Source organism: Oenanthe melanoleuca, unplaced genomic scaffold (genome assembly GCF_029582105.1).
Source record: "Oenanthe melanoleuca isolate GR-GAL-2019-014 unplaced genomic scaffold, OMel1.0 S036, whole genome shotgun sequence".
NCBI lineage: Eukaryota > Metazoa > Chordata > Aves > Passeriformes > Muscicapidae > Oenanthe > Oenanthe melanoleuca.
The window spans coordinates 43,597-70,288 of NW_026612685.1; the positions used below are offsets into that span (position 1 = coordinate 43,597).

A 26,692-nucleotide genomic window follows, 5' to 3' on the forward strand; every position below is an offset into this window, starting at 1 on the left:
CTGAGGGAGAAACAGAGCAGGCAGAGAGAGGCAGGGGAGAACAAACACAATCAGCTGAGAAGGTGCCACTGAAAACAGAACTGGAACTGACTGAAAGAGAATGGGACAGAAATTAGGAATTGTCAAAGTTTTATTTATTATCAAATCCATCCCTCCCAGCCAGTCCCTCACAATCCCAGTCCCACTGCTCAAAATTTGGATTCCATTTCTCCCAATATCCTTCCAACCCCTTCTCACCCTGGTGGCTCTGAAAACAAGTACGGTTTCTGTGGCATTGAGTTGTTTTGATGGGAGAAAAGCCTCTTAAAAGTTGGATTGATCCATTTTGAGTCAACATTGAGGGTTTTTACTTGGATTTGGGAGGTTTTGAGGTGACAGATCAATCCCTCTTGGCTTTTGAAGAACAAAGAGATGGAGAAGAGAGAAAAAGGAAGGCCAAAACAAAACCATAACGAGGCAGGTCTCAAGCCAACATGGATCTCAGGGAATGTGAGTCATCAGGGCTCTGCCCAATGCGGGTCCTGCAGTGGGGGATAGAGTTGGAGAAGCGCACAAAGCTCTTCCTGCACTCGGGGCACTCACAGGGCTTCCCTTACCGGTGCATCCATTGGTGTTTGGTCAAGTTTGAGCTGTGGGAGAAGCTCTTCCTACTCTCCTCACACTCATAGGGCCTCTCCCCAGTGTGGATGCGCCGGTGCGTGATGAGGTGGGAGTTTTTCCTGAAGCCCTTCCCGCAGTCAGGACACTCGTAGGGCCTCTCCTCCGTGTGTGTCTGGTAGTGCTTGACGAGATTGGAGCTGGTGGGAAACCTCTTCCCACACTTAGAACACTTGTAGGGCCTCTCCCCAGTGTGGATCCCCTGGTGAAAGATTAGGTGTGCACGCTGCCTGAAGCCCTTCCCACAGTCCCCACACTTGTAGGGCCTTTCCCCAGTGTGGATGTATTGGTGATGGATCAAATCATTCCGCTGCATGAAACTCTTCCCACACTCCTCACACTTGTAGGGCCTCTCCCCAGTGTGGATCCTCTGGTGGCTGATCAGGCTGGAGCTCTTGCTGAAGTTCATCCCACATTCCTCACACTCGTGGGGCTTTTCCCCAATGTGGATGTGCCGGTGTTTGGTGAGGGTGGAGTTTTGCCTGAAGCCCTTCCCACAGCCAGGGCAGTGGAAGGGCTTCTCGTCCGTGTGCGTGCGCTGGTGCTTGAGGAGATTGTTGCTGGACTGAAACCTCTTCCCACATTCCCCACACTCGTAGGGCCTCTCGCCAGTGTGGATCCTCTGGTGGCAGATCAGGTGGCACCTCCATCTGAAGCTCATCCCACACTCTGAGCACTTGTGGCGCTTCTCCCCATCACGAAGCTGCTCATGGACCACAAGGTCTGAGCTCTGGCTCCATCTCCAGCCACCTGCCCGGCCCAGACTGGGTCTTTCCTCCTCAAATCCCTGTGATCTGTGTTTGCAGGCCCTCCTGGTGCGGGATCTCTGCAGCTTTTCCTCTCCGAAGGATTCCTGCGCCGTGGAGCCTCTGTAAACAGCCTCTTCCACCAGGTTCTGCAGCAGGGATTTTTCCTCCCTGCTCTCTGTGCTCAGCTCCTTGTCTGGGCGAGGAAGGACAAGGAGAGGATGGGATTTGCCACCGTGCCAGAGGGAAGGGGAAGGAGATCCCCCCAGCGCATCCCCGGCAGGTCGGTGTCGGCAGCGGGGTGTCCTGCAGCCGGGGCTGTGCTGGGCTGGGAGATGGAGCAGGACAGAGGGGGAAAGGGGCACTGAATTCCTCGTCGCCTGCCTGGGGCTCCTGAGCCATCTTCCTCTTCCTCGCAGTCTCTTCCTCCTCCATTGTACCAAGGCTTGGCAATGGGAAATCCTGGTTTGGGGAAAATCAAGGGATGAGCGCGTTGTGCTGGGGGTTCCTCCTGTGCAAGTCCATCTCTACAAGTCCCCGGGCATCTGGGGTCCATCAAAACCTCCCAAACACCAACATTCTGCCCTGAAAATACCTCTCAGGAGTTCCTGGGAATGGTCTCTCCTCTTTGGTGTTCTGGGGTTCCCCCCTGTCCCAGCTGCTGGGGGTCACACTTCTATTGGGGGTCCCCCATCTACTCGGTGCCCACCCTCCCCAGGCTGCTGGGAGTCCCAACAATCCGAAAAGCTCCCCCCTCTTCCCCCTCCCCATTTAGGGATGCTGGGGGATTTTGGGATCCCGGGGTCCCTTCTCCCCTTATTCTCTGCTTTGGGATGCTGGGGGTCCAAGGAGTCCCCCCTGTCCCTCTCCAGGCTTTTGAGGTTCCCGCCAATGGCGGCGCTCCCCCCTCTCTGGGCTCCCCACTTTGGAGTCCTGGGGGACACAGGGCTCTGCTCCTCCAGGCTGCCTCTGCCGGCAGCCGCTACTGGGACCCCTCAGTGTCCCCCCAAAAGGAATTTGCTGTTCAGCTTTGCAGTTCTGCATTCTCCAAACATTCCCCTTCATTAACAAACTAAACAAACCATGCTGAGAGGCACTGGGACTATTTCAGGGGCAACTGTGATAAAACTGGGGGCAACTGAACCACGCTGAGGTAACTGGGAGTGCCTGGAAATGACTGTGAGATTATTCAGGGCAACTGGGATATACTGGGAGTGTCTGAGACCATAGGGGTGATGACTGGGATGTAAGTGGGAGTGACTGAGAATATGCTGGGGGAAAACTGGGACCATGCTGGGGCAACTGGGGGCAAGATTGAGCGACAGGGGCCCTGCTGGCAGAGACTGGACTCATACTGGGATAGCACTGGGAGTGACTGGGACTATGCTAGGGGCAGCTGGGAGAACTGGTATAATAAGAGTGTCTGTAATCATAGTGGGAGACTGGAACCACAGTGGGAACAGTTGTGTCCATGCTGGGGGCTACTGGGGATTTAGTGGGAGCTACTACTCTGTACTGAGGGAACTGCACATGACTGTGACCATGCTGGGAGGGACTGGGATCATCTATGGAGTGACTGGGACTTTGCTGGGGCAACTGCGGGGAACTGGGATTCACTGGACTGATCTAGCTTGGATTGCACTGGGAGTGACCAGAATAGTAATGGAAATATCTGAGACTGACTGGGATCATACAGCAATCAGACTGGGAATGATGGAGAAAAGCTGGTCACAACAGGAACCATACTGGGATTGACTACAGGTCATACTAGGATCATCCTTGGAGCCACTGGAATTACAGAGGGTAGGAATGGAACCCGGCTGGGGGTTACTGGGAGCTACTGGGCCCATGTTGGGAGGAAAATGTGGATACCTTGGGAGAACTGGGATAACTGGAAGGTACTGGAACCATGCTGAGGGTCCTGAGGCCATAACAGGGATCATACTGAGAGCAACTGGGAGTATGGGACACTGACAGAAACTGGGATAATGCTGGAGACAACTGGGAGTAACTAGGAAAGACTGGGATCATTCTGAGAAAACTGGAACCTTACTGGGGAAACTGGGATATAATGAGAGTGTCTGTAACCATACTGGGGAAAACTGGGAGATAGTGGGACAATGCTGAGAGAGACTGAGGCTATTCTAGGGATCATCCTGGGAGGAACTGGGAACAACTGGGACCATGCAAGGGGCAAGCTGCATCATAATAGGGAATGGCTGGGAGTGACTGGGATCAGCTTTGGAGTTCTGCAGTCTCCAAACATTCCCCTCCCCATCCAGAAAAAAACTCAAAACAATGCTGAGAGGCACTGGGACTATTGCAGGGGCAACTGGGATAAAACTGGGGGAAGTGAACCACACTGAGAGAACTGGGAGTGCCTGGGAATGACTATGAGATTGTTCAGGGCACCTGGGATATACTGGGAGTGTCTGAGACCATAGGGGTGATGATTGGGATCTGACTGGGAGTAACTGGAATGGTACTGGGGGGAAAACTGGGACCATGCTGGGGCAAGTGGGGGTAAGTGTGAGTGACTGGGTGTCCTGGGTTGGTGTTTTGTCTGCTCCTCTCCCGCTCCCACACCTCGCTGTCTGCATGGAGCTGCCGCCGGTGCCCTTTCTCCCCCCCTGGGGGGGTGGTGCCCCGGGGCTGTGCTTGCTTGGCTCGCCCTGCTGCCCCGGCTGCTGCTGCTGCTTGCTGCGCTAGCTACCCCGGCCGCTGCTTCTGCCCCGCTGCTTTTGCCCTATTGCTTCTGCCCCGCTGCTGCTGCTGCTGCCCCGGCTCTGCCCTGGCTGCTGCTGCCTTCCCCCCCTCCTTTCTCTCCTTCAGCTCCAAGATCTGTACCGGCTCCGGACGGGACCTGAGCATCAGAGACTGCCTCCGGAGCCTGCCCAAGAAGCTTCTTGCCCTTCCCAGCAGCGACCGTCTCTCATTTTGGTGAAAACATTTCTTTTGTCATCTGGGATTGTACTTTCCTGTTGCTGGGAAGTGTTTTTCTTGTGTTTGTTAATAAACAAGTTTTTTCCACTTTTCCCCCCGAGTAAAATTCTCTCCGAGCCCAGTGGGGGGGAGGAATTGTGAGGGGGGTTTATTTTGGGGGGTTCCTTTGGAGGCTTTCCCCCAGTTTTGTCCTAAACTTGGACAAATAATTTGGTGGCCCGTACGGGGAACCGAAGAAAGTGGAAAAAACTGTGTAACTGTATATAATGCTGTTTGGAATGGATTTTAGTATGTGGTTCTGGATACTGGGGTTTTTTGAGGTTTTAATGCCTCTTTGGTCTCTGGGGTTATTTTCCTGCCCGGAAATAGCTCCAGTACTGTCCCTTATTTGTATTTTTTATACTAGAGGGATAATGACCAAAATATTGATTGGACTGGGCTTGGTTGCAATGGCTTGTAAGAGGTTTATGAAAATGCTGGAATCGGTTCCAGGGATATCTTCTGGATCCTGGTTATGGATATGCATCCAGTTTATTAGAGGAGAAGCAGGGGAGGAGGCTTTTCAGCCTTTGCTTCCCTTTGTCTCCTCTGAATTTTTTACCTCGTTATTAGGATATGTGCAGTTCTCCTTTAGTATTAAAGAGATCATCTTTCTGATTTTTAATGTTGTAAGCTTCCTCTACACAGTTTACAGTTTATATAAAATCAGGGCTGAGATTTCTAGAGGTGCTGGTGCGACTCCTGATTTAACAGCAGGACAAAGTGTGAGGAGTCCTGAGTGGTGTGGGAAATGGCAGGACCTGGGCCAGATGTTAAAGGAATTTTCTGATCCTATGGTTTGGGATTTTTCACATGAGCAAATTCAGAACCCGGCTGAGGTGGTAAAATATGTGAAAGAGAAATGCCACAATAGCTCCAGGGAAAAAAAACTACTGCAGTGAGCTGGGCTCTGGCGTATGCTTATCGTACCCTGTTAGATAGTGGAGAACAACAAACAAAGGAAAGGGAACAGGGAGATAACATAGCTACTATGCCAGCTACTCAGGCTGTAGTTAGCACCCCAGGCTCGAGGACAGGGATGAAATTAGAAAGCAAGCTTCAACCAATGGCTGTGGCTACCAGTACAAGGAGTGGGAAGTGCACCAAGAAGACCGATCGGCCAGTGGAGGATGATGATGAGGATGCAGGAGAAGGACCTTCAACACCTCCTGATGTAAAATCAAGAGTTAAAACCACTGGTGTGAGATCAGAAACTAATAATGAGTCCCTGTCCTTAAAAGATCTTCGGGGTTTAAGAAAGGATTATACAAGACAGCCCGATGAATCCATAATTAGTTGGCTGGTCCGGCTGTGGGATGCAGCAGGCGAGGCTACCATCTTAGATGGCACTGAGGTGAGACACTTGGGATCCCTGTCTCATGATCCGGTCATCGATCAAGGTATGATGAGGGAGGCTAACCCTCAAAGCCTCTGGGCACGTGTTTTAGACAGCGTAGCACAAAGATATCTGTGTGCCGATGATCTGTATATGCAGCAGACCAAGTGGAAAACCATAGAGCAAGGGATCCAACGTTTGAGGGAGATGGCAGTGGCGGAGATAATTTTTTCAGATGATATAACAACTAGGAACCCAGACCTGGTACCATGCACACCTGTAATGTGGAGGAAGCTGGTGCGACTCGGGCCATCTGAATATGCGTCTGCTTTGGCAATAATGAAGCGAGAAGAGGTATATGAAACGGTGCTGGACATGGCAAAGAAGCTCCGGGCATACGCGGATGCTGTGCATGGCCCAACCCATGCCAGAATCGCCGCCGTGGAAACACGCTTGCAGAACTTAGAGGACAAGATAGAGGAAAATCATAAGAGGCTCAGAGAGGAAATTAAGGAGGACCTCCTCCAAATTTCAGCTGTGCAAATTAGACGTCCTGGCAGCCAACGTAGACGTTCTCCCGATGGGGAGAGGAGGTACACTCCCCGGGCCGAGCTATGGTTTTTCCTGCAGGATTCTGGAGAGAACATGAGGAGATGGGATGGAAAGCCTACGGCTGCTCTGGCACGACGGGTGAGGGATTTGAAGGAAGGCAAGATTGAAAGAGGAAGTTCCATCTGAAGGAGAGCCGCTCCTGTTGCCCGTACCCAAAGTGCCAAATATGATAGTGATAATGACATGTCTGACCCTCTCGAAGGAACTTCTAAGATGCATGCCCCAGGGAAGAAAGATAAACAGGCTTAGAGGGGCCCTGCCTCTAGCCAGGGTGAGGCGAGGGAAAATCGTGTCTTTTGGACTGTGTGGATTCGGTGGCCTGGCACATCGAAACCACAGAAGTACCGAGCTTTAGTTGACACAGGTGCCCAATGTACGACAATTCCATCAAGATATGTGGGGGAAGAATCCGTTTCCATCGCTGGTGTGAAAGGTGGCTCGCAGGACTTCACCCTGGTGGAAGCTGAAGTGAGTTTAACTGGAAGGGAGTGGAAGAAACATCTTGTTGTGACTGGTCCAGAGGCCCCATGCATTTTGGGCATAGATTACCTTCGGAGCGGGTATTTTAAGGATCCAAAAGGCCTTAAGTGGGCATTCGGGATAGCGGCTGTAATGGCAGAACACATCCGGCAATTGAACACCCTGCCTGGACTAGCTGAGAATTCCATCACAGTAGGACTTCTGAAAGGAGAAGAGCAATGAGTGCCAATTGCCACTTCAGTAGTACATCGCCGGCAATATAGGACGACTCGAGATGCTGTGATCCCCATCCACAAGATGATCCGTGAGCTGGAGAGCCAAGGGGTGGTTAGCAAAGCCCACTCACCCTTCAACAGCCCCATCTGGCCTGTGCGAAAATCTAATGGAGAATGGAGACTGACTGTGGACTATCGTGCCTTGAATGAAGTGACTCCACCGCTGAGCGCTGCCGTGCCGGACATGCTGGAGCTGCAGTATGAGTTGGAGTCCAAGGCAGCAAGGTGGTATGCCACCATTGACATCGCCAATGCGTTTTTCTCCATTCCTCTGGCCGCAGAGTGCAGACCTCAGTTTGCTTTTACCTGGAGGGGCGTGCAGTACACCTGGAACCGACTGCCCCAGGGGTGGAAACACAGTCCCACCATCTGTCATGGACTGATACAGGCTGCACTGGAAAAGGGTGAGGCTCCGGAACATCTACAATATATTGATGACATCATCGTATGGGGGAACACAGCAGCAGAAGTGTTTGAGAAAGGAGAGAAAATTATCCAAATCCTCCTGGAAGCCGGCTTCGCCATCAAGAAGAGTAAGGTTAAGGGACCTGCACGTGAGATCCAGTTCCTGGGAGTGAAGTGGCAAGATGGAAGACGTCAGATTCCTACTGATGTCATTAACAAAATTACAGCTATGTCCCCACCTACCAACAAGAAAGAGACCCAAGCTTTCCTAGGTGCCATAGGCTTTTGGAGAATGCACATCCCTGAGTACAGCCAAATTGTAAGCCCTCTCTACCAGGTCACTCGCAAGAAGAACGATTTCCACTGGGGCCCTGAACAACAGCAAGCTTTTGCCCAGATCAAGCAGGAGATCGCTCATGCAGTGGCCCTTGGCCCAGTCAGGACGGGACCAGAGGTAAAGAATGTGCTCTACTCTGCAGCTGGGAACCATGGTCTGTCCTGGAGCCTGTGGCAGAAGGTGCCTGGTGAGACCCGAGGCCGACCCCTGGGATTTTGGGGCAGAAGTTACAGAGGGTCTGAAGGCAATTACACCCTAACGGAGAAGGAAATTTTGGCCGCCTATGAGGGAGTCCAAGCCGCCTCAGAAGTTATTGGTATGGAAGCACAGCTTCTCCTGGCACCCCGACTACTGGTGCTGGGGTGGATGTTCAGCGGAAAGGTTCCCTCAACCCACCATGCCACCAGTGCCACGTGGAGCAAGTGGATAGCCCTTATCACTCAGCATGCCAGAATCGGGAAACTAAATCGTCCTGGGATTCTGGAAATAATTACAAACTGGCCCGAAGGTGAGAGTTTTGGTGTCGCGGATGAAGAAGAAGAACCAGTGACACGGGCTGAAGAAGCTCCACCATACAACAAGCTACCGGCAGAGGAAACACGTTATGCTCTATTCACTGATGGCTCCTGTCGCGTCGTGGGGATGAACCGGAGATGGAAAGCAGCTGTATGGAGCCCCACACGTCGGGTTGCAGAGGCCACTGAAGGAGAGGGTGGATCCAGTCAATTCGCCGAACTCAAAGCTGTCCAACTGGCCCTTAACATCGCAGAGAGAGAGAAATGGCCGAAACTCTATTTATACACTGGTTCCTGGGTGGTAGCCAATGCTCTGTGGGGATGGTTGAAGAAATGGAAAGAGGCGAACTGGCAGCGCAGAGGAAAACCAATTTGGGCTGCTGAAGAGTGGAAAGACATCGCTACTCGATTAGAGAAACTACCTGTAAAAGTTCGCCATGTAGATGCCCATGTCCCCAGAAAGAGAGCCAATGAGGAGCAGCAACATAATCAGCAAGTAGATCAAGCTGCAAGGATAGGGGTGTCGAAGATAGACTTAGATTGGGAACACAAGGGAGAATTGTTCCTAGCTCAATGGGCCCATGATGCCTCGGGTCATCAGGGCAGAGATGCCACCTATAAGTGGGCACGAGACCGAGGGGTGGATCTAACCATGGACAGCATCTCCCAGGTTATCCACGACTGTGACACGTGCGCTGCCATTAAGCAAGCCAAGCGGGTGAAGCCCCTCTGGTATGGGGGGGCGATGGTCTAAGTATAAGTACGGAGAGGCCTGGCAGATTGACTACATCACACTGCCTCAGACCCGCCAAGGCAAGTGCTATGTCCTGACCATGGTGGAAGCCACAACTGTATGGTTAGAGACTTACCCAGTGTCTCATGCTACAGCCCGCAACACCATCCTGGGCCTGGAAAAGCAGGTCCTGTGGAGGCATGGCACCCCTGAGAGAATTGAGTCAGACAATGGGACTCATTTTAAAAACAATCTCATTAACACCTGGGCTAGAGAACACGGTATTGAGTGGGTGTACCACATCCCTTACCATGCACCAGCTGCAGGTAAAGTGGAAAGGTACAATGGATTACTGAAAACCACCTTGAAGGCATTAGGTGGGGGGTCTTTTAAGAACTGGGAACAACATCTAGCAAAGGCTACTTGGTTAGTTAACACCAGAGGTTCCATCAACCGAGCAGGTCCTGCCCAGTCTGACTCCCTTAATATAGTGGATGGAGATAAAGTCCCAGTGGCCCATGTCAGAGGTCTGTTAGGAAAGGCAGTATGGGTTAATCCTGCCTCGAGTACAGGCAAACCCATTCGTGGGATTGTCTTTGCTCAAGGACCAGGATGCACGTGGTGGATAATGCAGGAAGATGGAACAACAACGGTGTATACCACAGGGAGAACTGATTGTAGAATGAGACAGAAAGACATATGTAAGTGTTGAAGGACTGAGTAAGTGAAATGAGAGGAAATGTGTAAGTGATGAAGGTTTGAGCAAGTCGGAAGAAAGCTTTTACGTTGTAGTGAGTGGGTGTATATCCCAATAGTGTGTAACGTTCACGATGTGGGATAAGGGGTGGAATGTCCTGGCAACTGGGATAAAACTGGGAGCAAGTGAACCACTCTGAGGTGACTGGGAGTGCCAGGAAATAACTATGAGATTGTTCAGGGGACCTGGGATATACTGGGAGTGTCTGAGACCATAGGAGCTGTGACTGGGCCATAACTGGGTGCAACTGAGAATGTGTTGGGGGGAAAATTGGGAGCATGTGTGAGTGACTGGGGCCCGGCTGGCAAAGACTGGACTAACACTGGGATAGAATTGGGTGTGACTGGGACTGTGCTAGGGGCAGCTGGGAGAACTGGGAACACACTGGACCAAAGTGGTGTTGGAAAACGTATCCGTTTAAAAAATGTTCTTTAATTTTAATCAAGATATTTTGTTTGCCTTTTGCCCAAAAGATTTTTAATTTTCTTTCCAGGGCATTGCTGCACCAGGTGGGGTCGGATGAACTCAACACATCAACACACTGGGAGCAGCTGGAATGCTCAACGTCATCAGCGGCCATTAACAGAACATGAGTGGCCAACCAGGACCATCCACCCCAGACTCTGCCTCTGGCAAATTGCAGACATCTCCTCTGAAAAGACTGATAAAATCAGGGAATGAAGATCTAATGACCATCAGAAGGGGAGAAATTCGGATCCAAAAAGGAAACCAAATATTAGGAACTGAGTGTTTGCAACTTGAGACCAAAGAACACTGACCCAATTCATTTCTGTGACTGTATAAAAGAACTGAAAAATTTCCTAAAAACGGAGTGTCATGGAATGATTCTCTCTGCACACACGGGTTATGTGTGGATGAGATGATTTCTGTGCTAGATCCTGGCCACAATATCCTGTCCAGATAATAAATTTAAAGTTTGGGAACGTGCTTTTTGTTTTTCCTCCCAGTTTCGGTGACCTTGGGACAAACTGGAAGTAACTGGGACCGTGCTGTGGTAAATTCCATCATAACAGGGAATGGCCGGGAGTGACCGGGCTGATGCTGGGAGTGCCGAGGAAACTGGAAGCACACGCGGGGAGCAACTGGGCTCATGCTGGGAGCAGCCACTGGCGGCACCGGGAGCCCCGAAGCCCTTTCCCGGCCATGCCGCCCCTCCAGCCCCAGCACCCCCCGCCGGGGTCCCGGCAATGCCAGGGGTCCCCCCTCTCGGGCTCCCCGCTTTGCCCTTCTGGGGCTCTCCTGTGTCTGCGCTCCCGCTCAGGGAAGCCGCACCTCTCCCGGGGCTCCCCATAACCGCTGTCCCCCCGCCGATCCCGCCGCTCCTGCGCGCTCCCCACGTGGCCCCGGCAGAGCTCGCAGGGCCCGGCCCGGGAAGCCCAACCCCCACAGCGGGGGGACCCGCATCCTCCTGTCCCCCAACGGGGCTCTGCCCGCACCCACCGGGACCCCCAAAAACACCTCCCGGGGACCCCCCGATGTCCTCCCGAGGGCCATCTGCGCCTCTGGAGCCCGGCAACATCCAAACATCCCCCCCAAAAATCCCCAACGCAAGGACCGTCCCAGGATATTTGGGGCGAGCTCCCCCTCTCCAGGCACCTGCGGGATGGGGGGCGTTGGTCCCGGGGGCGCTGCAAGTTCAGGCAGCTCTGGGCTGGTGCTCGAATCGTTCCTTGTCCCCTCCTGCTTCTGCTGCCGCTCCGCCTCTTCCTCCCTCCCTCCTCCTGTCCCGTTCCGAACCCCGAACTGGGAGGGGATGGGTCAAGGGAAGGGCGGGAACTGGGAGAGGAAGGGGCGGGAACTGTGAGGGGAAGGGGCGGTGCCAAAGCACCGCTCAGTCCTCAATTGATCCGGTTTGGTCTAAAATCACCCAGATGAGCCTGAAATGCCACCTGAATGTTTTGAAATCACTGCAAGGGATCTAAAATCCACCCTAAATCCACCAGATTCGTCCTAAAATCAGCCAAAGGAGCCGAAAATCCCCGGGGACCGGAACCGAGAGCTGCATCAGAACCGGGACAGAGACCGAGACCAAAGCCGGGCCCAGATCCGGGTCTGGGACCGGGACTGAGACCAGCAGCCATACAGGGACCGGAATCGCTCCAGGTCCTGCACGTTTGTTCAGGGCAGGTTTGGCCCGTCCCTTGGAGCGGGACTGGGATTGACTGGGATGGACTTGGAGGGACTGGGATGGACTGGGTGGGCCCAGTTTGTCCTAAACCTTTCCCAGTTACATTTAAACCACACCTCAGTGGGTCCCTAATCGCCCCAGTTTCCCCTAACCCCGCCCAGTCGGTCCTAAACCTCCCCATCCCATCCTAACCCCCACCAGTCGATTCTAACCTCCCCAATCCCTCTCAAATCTCCCCCAGTTGATCCTAAATCCCCCCCAGGACACCCCAAACTCCCCTCAGGACACCCCAAATGCCCCAGGCTCGTTTTGGGGTGCAGCAGGTGCTTTATTACATTTGTACAATGGCAGCGCTGGGGCCCCCCTGGATCTCTATGGCTTGTGCTGGGGGAAAGGGGGGACTTGGACCCCAAAATTTGGGCTCAGGGGGGCCAGAACCCCAAACTTGAGCTTTGGGAGAAGGGGGCTGAGCCCCAAAATTGAGGTTTTAGGGGGGGCCGGACCCCAAAACCAGGGCTTGGCACCCCCAGTCCAGTGTTTGGGAAGGGCCGGGACCCCAAAACTGGAGATCAGAGGGGGCCAGGACCCCACAATTGGGGATTTGGGAAGGACCAGGACCCCAAATTTAGAGTTCAGGACTTCAAAACTGGGGTTTGGGAAGGACCAGGACACCGAATCCGGGAATCAGGACCCCAAACCCAGAACTCAGGACCACAAAATCGAGATTTAGTAAGGACTGGGACCCCACAGGTGGGATTTTGGGAGGGGGTAGGACCCCAAATTTAGGGTTTGGGACCCCAAAATTGGGTTTTGGAAAGGACCAGGACCCCAACCCAGGGCTCAGGACTCCAAACCCAGAGCTCAGGACACCAAAACTGGGAGGCTGGGACCCCAAATCCAGGGTTTGGGAAGGACCGGCACCCCACAATTGGGGTTTTGAGGGGGGGCTTGGGACCCCAAATTTGGGGTTTTGGGTGGGTCACTTCCGTCGGGGCCGGTCGGGGTCGTGCCGCGGGAGCCCCTCATCAGTGGAGCAGGTGGTGAGGAGGCCCTGCTGCCACCGGGCCAGCTCGGCGTGTTCAAGGACACTGGCGGCCACAGCCCGCAGCCAGCCCTGCATGTACTCCTGAAAACCAAAAAACGGGGTAAGACACCCTGAAAATGGGGTCAGGGACATGGAAAATGGGGTGAGGCACCCTGAAAATGGAGTTAGAGAGATAGGAAATGGGGTTAGAGACATGGAAAATGGGGTCAGACATCCCAAAAACACCCTGAGAACCATCAAAACCTCCATGAGACCCCCCAAAATCACCATGAGAACCCCAAAACACTTCAAAGACACCTGAAACACCCATGAGACCTCCCAAAACCCTAAAAAGACCCCAAAAATCACCATGAAACCCCTCACAACCAGCATGAGACCCCCAAAATAACCATCAGACACCCTAAAATCCCCACAAGACTCCCCAAATCACCGAGGCATCCCTAAACCACTCCAAAATCACAATAAGACCCCTGTAATCACAACCCAAATCCCCCATGAGACCCCCAAAGTCACCATGAGACCCCAGAAACCCCCCTGAGAGCCCCCCAAAACCCTACAAAGACCCCCAAAATCACCATGAAACCCCCCAAAGCCAACATCAGACCCACCAAAACCCAACCAGGTTCCCCCAAATCCGCACCTCGTCCTTGGCCTGCAGCAGGAACTTGTTCCCGTCGCCGGTCCTGCAAGACAGGGACAGTGTCACCGAGGCCACCTGGACTTGGGGACATCAGAGCTACCAAAGGCAGCGGGAGACCCCGAAAGTGGCACCAGAGACCCCAAAAATGGCATCAGAGAGCCCAAAATCAACACAAGATCCCAAAATGAAATCAGAGGCGCCAAAATCAACACAAGTCCCAAAAAATGACATCAGAAACTCCAAAAGTGGCATCCGACACCCCAAAAATGACATCAGAGACCGAAAAGTGACATCAAAAACATGAAAATCAACATGAGACCCCAAAAATTACATCAGAGACCCAAAAATGGCATCAGAGACCCCCAAAGTGGAATCAGACACCCCAAAATCAGCACAAGACCACAAAAATGACATCAGACACCCCAAAAGTGACATCAGACACCCACTAAAATCAACAGGAGACTCCAAAAATTACATCAGAGACCCCAAAAGTAACATCAGAACTGATCCAAATCAACAGCAGATGCCAAAAATGGCGACAGAAACCCCAAAAGTGACACCAGACACCCAAAAAATTACATCAAAAACCCCAAAATGACATCAGAGGCCCCAAAATGAACACGAGGCCCCAAAAATGACAGACATGCCAAAAATGGCATCAGAGACCCAAAAATGTCAACAGAACTCATCCGAATCAACACGAGATCCCAAAAGTGACATCACACCCCCCAAAATGACATCACCCCCCAAAGCACCGCATCACACCCCCAAAAGAATGACATCACACCCCCAAAAACCACACCAGCCCCCCAAAAACCACCGCAGCTCGGCGCTCACTTGAGCTTGAAGACGTTTTTCTTCTTCTTGTAGTCGCTGGCCACGTCGCTGGCGGCGCGGTGCAGGCTGAGCAGCGGCTTGCCGGCATGCGTGGCGCCGGCCGCCAGGCCCTTGGCGTCCTTGTAGAAGCCCAGGTCACCCTTGGCCAGCACGCAGTAGAGGTTCACCCAGGACCTGCTCGCGGGGTTGGGTGGAACCCCCCAAAAAAGTTTTTTTGGGTTTGGAGTGTTTGTAGCGTTGGTGGATCGCGGATTTTGGTCAATGGTTTTTGTTGGTTGACCAAAATTTGAATTATGGTGGATCCCTTCCATTGATGGACCCTCAATCCTTAGAGAACTCCCAATTCTTCAAGAATTCCCAATTCTTGGTGAACCCCAACTCTTGGTGAACCCCAACTCTTGGTGATCCCCATCATTGATGGACCCTCAACTCTTGGTGAGTCTCTTCCATTGATGGACCCCAACTCTTGGTGAACCCCCAAATTCTGGTAGATCATTGATAAATCCCAACCCTTGGAGAACCTTCAACTCTTGGTGAACCCCTAAATTCTGATGGAACCCTTCCATTGATGGACCCTCAACTCTTGGTGAATCCTCCTCTCTTGGTGAACTCCAACCCTTGGTTAACCCCATCATGATGGACCCCCAACTCTTGGTGAACATTCAAGTCTTGGTGAACCTCAACCCTTGGAGAACCCTCAAATCTAGATGAACCCAAACTCTTGGTGAACTCCATCACTGATGGACCCTCAAATCTTGGTGAACTCTCAACTCTTGATGAACCCCTAAATTCTGATGGATCATTGATGAACCTCAATCCTTGGAGAATCCCCAGCCCTTGAAGAACCCTCAACTCTTGGTGAACCCCATCACTGATGGACTCCCAGCTCTTGGAGAATCTTCAACTCTTGGTGAACCCCAACTCTTAGTGAACCCCAACCCTTGGTGAACCCCAACGCTTGGAGAACCCTCAACTCTTGGTGAACCCCAATGCTTGGAGAACCCTCAACTCTTGGTGAACCCCAACCCTTGGTGAACCCCAACCCTTGGGTGGTGAACCCCCAAAAATTTAGGTGGGTTGTGTTTGATATGTTTGTATTGTTGGTGAATAGCGTATTTTGGTCAATTGCTTTTGTTGATTAATCAAAATTCAAATTCTGGTGGATCCCTTCCGTTGATGGACCCCTAACTGTTGGTGAACCCCATCACTGATGGACCCCAACCCTTGGAGAAACCCCAGTTCTTGATGAACCCCCCAACTCTTGGTGAACTCCAACTTTTGGTGAATGTCTTCCATTGATAGACCCCAACCCTTGGAAAACCCCCAACACTTGATGAACCCCCAAATTCTGGTGGATTTTTGATGAACCCCAACCCTTGGTGAATCCCATCATTGATGGACCCCAACCCTTGGAGAACCCTCAACTCTTGGTAAACCTCAGCTCTTGGTGAACCCCATCATTGTTGGACCCCCAACTTTTGGTGAAACCCTAGCCCTTGATAAACCCCCAAATTTTGGTGGAACATTGATGAACCCCAACTCTTGATGAACACCTAGCTCTTGATGAACCATCAAATTCCAGTGGAACATCAATGAGCTCCAACCCCTGGAGAACCCCTTCCAGTGATGTCCGCCAACCGTTGGTGAACCCCTAAGTTTTGATGAACCCAAACCGTTGGTGAACCTCAACTCTTGGTGAACCTCAACCTTTGTAGAACCCCTTCCATCAATAAACCCCAGCCCTCGATAAACGTCTTCCATTGATGGACCCCAACTCTTGGTGAACCCCAATCCTTAGTGAACGCCTTCCATTGCTGGACCCGTCATCTTGATGATGCCCAACCCTTCATGAACCCCCAGCCCTTGGAGAACCCCAACCCTTGGGGAACCCCCAAATTCCGGTGGATCACCCACAAACCCCAACCCCTGGAGAACCCCCAGATCTGTTGGATGCCTTCTTGCCAGCGCCGTCGAGATCATGCTTGCGCAGCAGGAACCCCTCATGCGTCACGTGTGTGCAGGCAGTGGCAGCGCGCTGCTGCGTGCTGGCGCTGACCATGAGCGCCACGGCTCCCCTGGACCCTGCGCCGTGGTTTCAGCTGGTCCTGCGCAGCGGATGGTCCGGCCTCGGGGTCCTCTCTGGCAGAAATATTTGGGGTGTCCAACTCCTCTGATCCCAAAATTTGGGGTTAAAGCCCCCTGATCCCCAAATTCTGGGGTCAAAACTCCCCAAAACCCAGATCCTGGGGTGTCAATACCCCCAAATCTCAAATTTTAGGATCACCCACCCCCACTCAATTTCGAAGTTCTGGGATTAAACCCTCCAAATCCCCATAATTTGGTGTCCAACCCCCCAAATCCCAAACTTTGGGACCATCAGCCCTAAACCCCAAATCCTGAGGTGTAAAACAGCCTTGACCACAAATTTTAGGATCAAACCCCTCAGACTCCAAACCGTGAGGTGTCAAACCCCCCCAATTCCTAAACTCTGGGATTTTAAATATTTGGGGTGTCCAACCCCCCCGATCCCAAAATTTTGGGGTCAAACCCCCAGATCCCAAAGCCTGGGGTGTCAAACCCCCCAAAACTTTAGAATCAAACCTCCCGTATCCCCAAACTTTGGGGTCAAACCCACCTGACCCCAAACTCCCCTCCAAAACCATTCCATCCTGGGGGACACAGCAGGGGTCATTTGGGGTTTATTTGGGGTTGCTTTGGGATTGATTTTGGGGTGGGGGCAGGTCCAGATGCAATGTCTGCAGACACACCCTGGGTACAATGCTGGAGGTGAGAAAAACCCAAAATACCCCTGGGGAACCCCAAAACCACCTGGGGAATCCTAAAAAGGGGATTTGCAGTGGAAAAAGGAGATTTTGGGGTAAAAGGGGAAGAAATTGAGATATAAAAATGAGATTTTGGGATGGAAAAGGAGATTTGGGGGAGGAAAAAATGGTTTCAGGTGGGGTTTGAAGATTTGAGGTCAGGATTTCGGTGGGAAAAGGAGATTTGGGATTGAAAAAAGAGATTTTCGGTGGGAAAAGAGGATTTTGGGCGGACAGGAAAGGATTTGGGTGGAAACAGGGGATTTGGGTTGGGAAAAGGAGATTTTGGGGTGGGAAAATGCATTTGGGAGGCACTGAATATTTGAGGTATGAAAAGGAGAATTTGGGGTCTGAAAAGGGCGTTTGGGGTGCACAAAGAAGGATTTTGTGGTTGGGAAAAGGAGGATTTGAGATTAAAAAAACGATATGGGATAAAGAAAGGAGGATTTGGTCCGAGCTGAACTTACCTGGGGGAGTGGGGGCAGGTAGGAGGTTTGGGGCAGGGTCAGGACCATTTCTGGGGCAGTTTTCTGCGATTTTAGGCTTTTGGGGCTGGTTTTGGGCAATTTTGGAATATTTGGGGCCAGCTTTGAGGCATTTTGTGGTGGGTTGGAGGGATTTTAGGGTGTTTCTATGGGATTTTGGGATGTTTCTAGTTGATTTTGTGGAAGCCTGAACGGATTTGGGGTGTTTCGGGGCCGTTTTGGCTTATTGAGGGGCAGTTTTGAAGCGTTTCTCTAGAATTTTGGGGTATTCCAGGCCCATTTTTTAGGAGTTTGAAGGTGTTTCAGGTGGGTTTGGGTCACTTTTTGGCGAAGGAGATCTTCATGTCATTCCTCTGGGAGTTTGGGCTGTTTGGGGTACTCAGGGGCAGTTTGAGGTGCTTCGCAGGGATTTTGGGAGTTGCTCTGGGATTTGGGGTGTTTCCGGGCATTTTTGCCAAACCTCCCCAAATGCACCTCAGAGTCCTCAATTCCCCTCAGACCCCCCCAAATCGCCCCATATCCATTCGGGACCCACTTCAGACCCCTCACTTCCCCTCAGACCCCCCCCCAGTTTCCCCCATGTCCCCCCCCGGCTCCACCTCAGATACCCCATTTCCCCCAAAAAATTCCCCCGACCCCTCAGTTCCACTCAGAGATCCCCAATGCACCTCATTTCCCCATGGCCCCACCTCGGATCCCTCAATTCCCCACAAAGCCCCCCGAGTCCATTCCAGACCGACCTCACACTCCTCAATTCCAAACAGACCCCCCTAAATTCCCCCATTTCCCACCAAAGCCTCCCCAAAAGCACCTCAGACTCCTCAATTCCCCTCAGATTCCCCCCCCCAAACTCCCCCATTTCCCCCCTGACCCACGTCAGACCCCTCAATTCCCCTTCACATTCCCCCCCAAATCCCCCCATTTCCCCCCAGCCCTACCTCTGTTCCCTCCTCAACCACTCTCCCCTCACGCTGTTGCCGCCGAGCGCGCGGGCCCCTCCTAGCCAATAGCGGCGCGCCCCTCGCCGAACCAACCAATCAGCGCGCGGTTCCCCTCAGCAACACCCGCATCCCGCGCGCTGCAGCCAATGAGAAGCCAGGCGGGAGTGGCGCCTCTGCCCCGGGGCCGGCCATGGAGAGGGCGGCCCCTCCCCCGGCCCCTCCCCCGGCTCGGGAGGGCGCTGAGGGAGGTGCTGCAGAGAGCGGGGCAGGTGCCGGGAGAGGACGAGGGGCTGCAGGAGCTGCTGAGGCGGCGCAGGGACAGGTGGGGGAGGGGCGGGGGCGGGGAGGCGGGCCGGGGGTGGGGGGCGTCTGGGAGAGCTCTGGGGGTGTCTTGAGGAGGGTCTGGGGGGAGTTCTCAGAGGGTTTGGGGGGGAGTTTGGGGGAGGGACTTTGGGAGGGGTCTGGAAGGTCTTGGGGAGGGGTCTGGTGGTCTCACACGGGTCCTGGGGGAGGTTTTGGGTGGGTCCTGAGAGGATCTTGCTGAGGTCGGGGGGTTTGTGGGGGGATACTGGGGGCTCTGGGGCGTCCTTGGAGGGTTTTGGGAGCCTCGGGGGATCCGGGGAGGCTCTGGAGGGTCCCGGGTTGGGATTGGGGATGGGTCCAAAGAGGGGTCAGGGGGGTTTGGGGGCATCTGGGAGGGGCCTGGGGGTGTCTGGGGGTTCTGAGAGGGGTCTTGGAGGGGGATTTTGGAGGAGTCTGGGGGGGCTTTTGGGAGGGGTCTGGGAGAGATCATAGGGGGGTTTGGGGAGAGGTCTAGGGGGAGTCTGGATGGGGTATTGGGGGGACTTTGGGAGGGTCTGGGGGTCCTATAAGGGTCAGGGGAGTCGTCGGTGGGATCGTGGGGAGGGTTTGGGAGGGGTCTAGGGTGGTCAGTGGGTCCTGAGTAGGGTCGTGGGGGCACTTTCGGGAGGGCTCGTGGTGGGTCCTGGGCTGGGTTTTGGAAGGGGGCTGGGGGGGTCCTTGGAAGGTTTTGGGAGGAGTTGGGAGGGTTCTGGAGGGACTTTGAGGAGGAGTCTTGGAGTCTTGGGTGGGGTCGTGGGGGGCTTGGTGAGGGGTCTTGGGTGGGGGGTCCTGGGAAGGGCCGGGGAAGGTCTGGGGAGGGGTCATGGTGAAGCACAGAAAAACACTCTAAAACCCTCAAAAAGAAGTTCTAAGAGTAGGTGTATATTTATTCAGCGCTGCGGCGCGTGGGGGATAGCTCCTCCAAAAACACTCACACCTGTGGCCACCTGCACCTCTCCTTTTATTCTCTACAAACCAGGAATACACAATTCGCCTCATACAAATCCATCCCCTCGTCGCTCCATATGGAAATTAGTTTCACGCCTCTTTGCACATTGTTCCTTTTAGTTTGCTCTGCTGTTTGTCTGGGGGTCTTTGGGATGACCCCTGGGTCTCACAGGTGTTGCTACTCACGATGTATTTCGCAGAAATAACAACACAGACTCCTCTAGCTATGTGGCTAAAGAAGCGGTTTATTGAACAACACGGACACTCTTATAGTGTGTTCCGCAAACTGCAAACAGAACAGCAGTCTATTGGATAATTGAAGAAAACAAAACTTTCTCACAAACCGTGAGAACTGTTTATCATTGAAGCCCAGGTGTTAATCTTGTTATTAATTCCTTTTTATTTTTCCCCAGTGTTATCATCCTGGGAAAGGCTCAGGCTGGAACTGAGAAACTGTCTCAGCCTGGGAAAGCTCTCTCCGCATGAGAGAGAAACTGTCCCAGGCTGGGAAAGCCTCATGAGAAAAGCTTTTTCAAGCCCTTGCCATTTTCAGCCTGAGGCTTCAATGGCGTCCACAAGTCCCCCTTATAGTTTTTAAAAAAAGAAAAGAAAAGAAGTGCTTGTAGTCCTCCACGGGGGCCCTATGTGGAGGAGAACAAACACCACTCTGGAGATCTGTGGATGCCTGAAGCACTCAGGGAAATCCTCACACCTGGTGCTTTTTGAGAAACTCAGTGCTAACATTGATAGCAAAACCCATCACCATTTTCCAAACTTATAATTTCTTAATATATTTCAAAAGAGCTCATTTAACAATGTCCCAAAGCTAAAACATTTCCAAAGAAACAGATGAATGCTCATCCTCTGCTTGCAGAGGGATCGTCTGGCTGGTGATTGGCATATTGTTCAGCATTTGAAGACTGTGCTTCGGCTGCATTCTGTCCCTGATGTCGCAGGTCAGGGCGGACACACCTTGCAGGCAGGCAGTGCATCCCAGTATCCGTTGAGACGCAAGGGTACCCACTGCCCCAAACGATGAGGCAGGCATGTATCATCTGCAGCCTGTAAGAAAGTGAAATAACTCACAAAAACAAGATTATTAGAATCTTGTGGCACAGTAAGGTGATTGAAGGTATACAAAACTTTTCCCAATCGGCTGTGTGGTTCTTCACCAGCCACTCCCCTTTTCTGTTTATATAAAAACTTTTTGACCAAATTCAAAAGTACCTGAGAAATTTGTTGGAATGCCATTGTGACTGCTTTCAACTCAATTATCTGAGCAGAACCTGTCTCATGGCCTTCCAGCATTTGCAAACCAGACTCATCCTCCCAGGTGACTGGCCAATGATACCTGTAGGATGTAAATCCGGAGTGCTGATAAACACAGAGATATCAATGGAAGGATCCACTTCGTATACCTGGTGAGTAAAAAACTTGCTGCAGCCTGCTGCAGTGTGTCAGGCTAATTGGCAACCCTGTGGCAAAACTTTCAATTGATATCTCTGTCCCATCACAGAATTTGCAGGCACTGTAAAAACATGAATTTTGGTCTGTCCTCAGGGCACAAGGGGATTGTGGAAAAGCCATCCTTCAAATCAATGACCAAAATGGTCACAAAAAAAAAATTGACAAAGGGCTATCTACTTAATTTTTGGTGGGGGCCACTATTTCTGCCAAACAGGGGTATCAGTCAACCACTGTAAAGGCATCATAGAATAATTTTTGCCCTTCATTTCAGTGACCCCAATTAAAAATTTGTTTCAATGCGCACACCCCAGGCTGCCAACACATCCCATCCCCAGAGGTTGATAGGGGCTGCAGTGATGTAGGGTCGGACTGTAGCCGTCTGCCCTTCCATATTTTTGATCAACACAGGCCTTTGACTAATAAAGGTCTGTGCTGTGCCTCCCAAGCCTGCAATGGCTTGGCCAAGAGGTGCCAGGGGCCATGTGGGAGGCCAGGCAGAAAGAGAAATCACCGTTACATCTGCCCCGGTATCAATCAAACCTCTGAGTTGAATCTGAGATGGGGTGGCACCTGAGAGGGTCAAAGTGCACATCATCTGTGGGCGCTGATCGGAGATATTCATTGTCCAAAAGACTTGTGGCGGTCCTGTGGATCCGAAACCACCGTCTTTGCGATCTCGTTGATCTGCCCTGAGAACAGATGAATGAAAAGGCACAAGTTGAGCAATTTGAGTTCCTGCTGGAATAGTGACAGGGGGAGAAGGCGTAGAAACCATAGCATATATTTGACCTGTGAAGTCAGCATCAATGACTCCAGGGTGAACAAAGATTCCCTGAAGAGTGGCACTAGACCTTCCTATGAGTAGTGCACTCAGCCCCTGGCCCAGAGGCCCAGTGGCATTCAGAGGAACCTTGTGTAAGATGTCTAAGATGACTGTGTCTGCGGTGTATACATCCACGCCGGCTGAGCCATGGGTGCTGGCTGCATGTTGCCTGAGGAAACCTGTGTCATTGCCAGATTCTGGGGTACTGCTTGTATCTGCGCGCTGTACCCCGCAACGCTCGTCTTTTCGTTTCCCTGGCCAAAAAAAGGTTTCTTTGATTTGCATTGGTTTGCATAATGACCTGGCTTTTTGCATTTTGCACACAAGAAGGTAGGCCTATTAGCCTGCTCCTGATTTGGCTTCTTGCCAGGTTTTTTCTGTTTCTGATATCCACCCCTTGGCATCTTCTGATGATGCCATATAGCAGCTGCTAAAGTAGAGATCTGATGGTCTATAGTTCCTACCTTAGCACATGCCTGCACCATATCAGTCAGTGAAGGGTCCCCTGGCAAGGCCTGTATAATCTTAGCACAATCTGCATTAGCATTGTCTCTGGCTAGCTGCTTACACAACAACTGCCTGAGAACATCATCCTCAACCTGCTTTTCCAGGGCTGCTGCCACCTTCTCAACAAATTGCAAAAATGGCTCAGTGGGGCCCTGAGTAATTTTCACATATCTCGGCTTAGGAGCTGCAGCCTCTATTGTTTTTAAAATTGCTGCAAAACCTACTTTTTGGCATTGCTCAAGAATCAGAGGGTCCCAGGTGGCCTGCAGGTCAGGGCTGGCAAAGCGAAACTGACCCAGCAGAACTTCCCGACCCACAGCATGCCTGGGATCCTCCCGAGACCGTCCTATATTATCTGCAGCAGCCCTGTCAGCCATCTGCGTCCAGGTATCTTCAAATACTCTGAACTGCACAGGCTGAAACAGCACCTGGGCTATATGTCTAATATCATAGGGTGCTAGTAAATCTGTATTCAGCACTCTAAGAATTTGCATGACCTGAGTAGAACCAAGCCCATATCGTGCTACTTTATCTTGCAAATCCTGCACCACCCGCCAGGCAATCGGATCGTGCCTGTCCTGTTGCCCTGTCTGTGGGACTCCTTTGAAAACAGGAAAAACCTGAGCCCCTCCCGTCCCGTGGGCATCGTCGTCACTTCTCTGTGACAACTCGTCCCCCGGGACCGGGGAGAGCTCCGCAGGGTCATCCTGGCCATTTCCCTCCATTCGGAGGGCACCTCCCCTCGGCATTCCCACCTTCTCTAAGAGGTCCCAATCCCCCTTTTCCAATGCTCCCATCCTGACCATCTCCCAAAACCCGTGGGGATTTCTGCCATGCCTGCTGGTCGACACGAGACCACGCCTCCGGCGGGAGGGGTGCAGGTTGTCGGCATCCGCGGCACCGGACCAGAGCGATGGCGGCGATCCGTGCCGGCCAGGAGACATCACAGGAGCCGCTGGCACTGCTGAAGACGCGGGAACAGTGGCACCGGCCGTCGTCAGCGCGGCAGGACGCGGCCATACAGGCGAGGGGGGGGGTAACATCGTCCCGGAGAGATCGGCAGGGGAACCCAGAACTTCCGGGATCGCGGACCTGAATGTCGAACGCCGCTCAGGGGGCGGCACTGCCGCCCGCACGGCCGGCGGTGTCTGCTGCCCTGTCCCTGGGGGCGGGCCCGCAGATGGTATGGGGCCCGCCCCCACAGCCTGGCCGCCCACGATCCGCCGCGATTCCATGGAGGTGTCAGCCGCGTAAGGTAGCAACGCCGCGCGAAAAGCCGCTGATCGACCTGTTGCGGCCGCAACGAGTAACTGCTCGACAACATCCAGCGGGATAACTGGCGTTTGGGCCGCTTCTGCCGGCCATGGAGGGGCGGTGGGTGTGGTGACGTCAGCGAGTGACTGTCTCTGTGCCCGTTGCAATCCTGCCCCCCTGGGGATGAATGCCTCGGTGTGCTGCGGAGCGACTAGGGGGGGTCCTCCCGCGCTGCTGGTGCTTTGTTCGTCTAAAGAGTCTTTTGATCGAGGGCCGGGAACGTAGTCATTAAACAACAAACGCTTCGCCCTCGGGGGTTTTTGGGGGGGCGACTCCGGCTGCGGGGGTTTTTCGGGGTACCAATCAAACTCGTCCCCGCTTTGTCCTGTTTCGCTCCATTCAGAGCCTGACTCACCCTCCATCAATTTCACATTGATGGTCCCCCAGGTTTTTATTATAGGGACAGCTGAGGGTTCCCCTTCACATATAGCTTCATACAATCGGTCTCCTAATTCTTTCCAAGCTTTCTTAGAAAAAGTCACTCCTTCGTTCTCAGGGAATCCACTTTCTTTTGCCCATTCTAATAAAGTTACCAAGTCCTGGTCTGGGATTGGGGCATCCAAGCCTTTAAGAACGTCCCTCCATAAGGAAAGTATGGTTCGTTCTTGCTTAGATTGCTGATTCCCCATCATCCCGGAATTTCCCACCTAGCCGCTATGCTGAGAGGGAGGGGGGATAGCACAGTACCTCTCTCGCGGGGAAAAAGAACAGTCTGCGGCTCTCCGTCCGGGCTTGATCGGCGCTCGGCTCCGCGGGTCTGCGGGATCCCTCGGCCTGGCGCTGAGGGGCTCCGCGGGCTGCGGGACTTCGCTCGCCGATCCGAGGCTCCAAAGCCGGTCCCGATCGCGCTGCTCCGCTGAAAGGCGATCTCGGTAGAACCTCCAAATGTCGCTACTCGCGATGTATTTCGCAGAAATAACGACACGGACTCCTCTAGCTAGGTGGCTAAAGAAGCAGTTTATTGAACGACACGGACACTCTTATAGTGTGTTCCGCAAACTGCAAACAGAACAGCAGTCTATTGGATAATTGAAGAAAACAAAACTTTCTCACAAACCGTGAGAACTGTTTATCATTGAAGCCCAGGTGTTAATCTTGTTATTAATTCCTTTTTATTTTTCCCCAGTGTTATCATCCTGGGAAAGGCTCAGGCTGGAACTGAGAAACTGTCTCAGCCTGGGAAAGCTCTCTCCGCATGAGAGAGAAACTGTCCCAGGCTGGGAAAGCCTCATGAGAAAAGTTTCAAGCCCTTGCCATTTTCAGCCTGAGGCTTCAATGGCGTCCACACACAGGCTTCATGCCAGCTCTTCACTGGCATATTTCGGCACCCAAACTTCACCCCTCCAATTCCCACATTTGGAACCAAAATTCCCAAATATTCCCTACGGACATCCCAAAAATTTCCTCTAGAGAACCCAAACTTCCCATGTTTGGACCCATGTTTCTGTACACAAATCCCAAAAACTCCCTATGAGGTCCTCTAAAATTCCATTTGAGGACCCCAACATTGCAAAATATCTCAATAGAGACCTAACAATTCCCATGTTTCAACTAAAAAAAAAACCCCAAAAATTCCCAGTAGAGACCCCATAATCCTCAAAATTCTCAATATAGGCCACAAAATTCCCTACAAACCCCACAAAATTCCCTTTAATTACCCCACAATTTCCTTATGCGAGCCCCAAAATTCCAAAGATACTTCCAAATTCCGTTTAAGGACAACAAAATTTTCAGTAGGAACCCGAAAATTACCTACAGGGACCCCACAAATTCCCTGTACAGAGACCAAACTACCCAGAAATTCTCTTTAAGAACCTCAAAATTCCCCTCTAGAAACCCTGAGACCACCCTGGACCTTCTATAGGATCCGCCAGGCCCCTGTGGATCCCCTACAGACCTCCCAGAGCGCCTTTAGGGACCCCCCAGAGCCCATCTAATCCCTTATAGAAAAGCCCAAATCCTATATAGAGACCCTAAGCCCCCCCCAGTCCCCTATAGATCCCCTACAGATCCCCTATAGATCCCCCCAGCCCCACCGCAGCTCTCGGAGACGCTGGAGCCGGATGGAGGGACTGGGATCAAAGATGGCGGCGCACAGGAGGCACTAACGCGTGTTCTGAGCATGCTCAGAGAGAACCAGCCAGGAGATGGGCAGAGCTTAGAGGGGAATGGGACGGGGAAAACACAAGGGCTCGGTCTCAAGGAAATTGGAGGGGATAATGATTGACAGGGGCTGGGAAAAGCAATGGGCAGGGCTAATAAATGGGCAGAAACTGAGGGGAAAGGGGCGGGGTTAGAAAAGGGCGGGAACTGTGAGGGGAAGGAACTGGGCCAAAAGGCTTCATGGTCCTAAAGGGGCCTGGTTTGGCCTAAAATCACCTAAAAGGGGCACAAATTCAGCCTAATTCCAGCAGGAATTGGCCTAAAATCAGCCAAAGGGGCCTAACATTGTCCGAAGGGGCCTAAAATCCAGCCTAAAACACCTCAGCTTGGTATAAATTCACATAAATGGGCCTAAAAGATTTGGGACCGAGACC

At 52.5% G+C, this 26,692-nt stretch overlaps 1 protein-coding gene across 1 annotated transcript in view; it reads right to left on the reverse strand.

The window, feature by feature from the left end:
* Positions 1-552: 552 nt before the first annotated feature.
* Positions 553-26,692, reverse strand: part of LOC130266412 (zinc finger protein 135-like) — a 29,230-nt gene continuing 3,090 nt past the window's right edge. Inside the window, exon 4 of the mRNA XM_056515684.1 lies at positions 553-1,355. Within this exon, the coding sequence (XP_056371659.1) occupies positions 593-1,355 (763 nt within the window). The 3' untranslated portion in view covers positions 553-592. The remainder of the gene's footprint in view (positions 1,356-26,692) is intronic.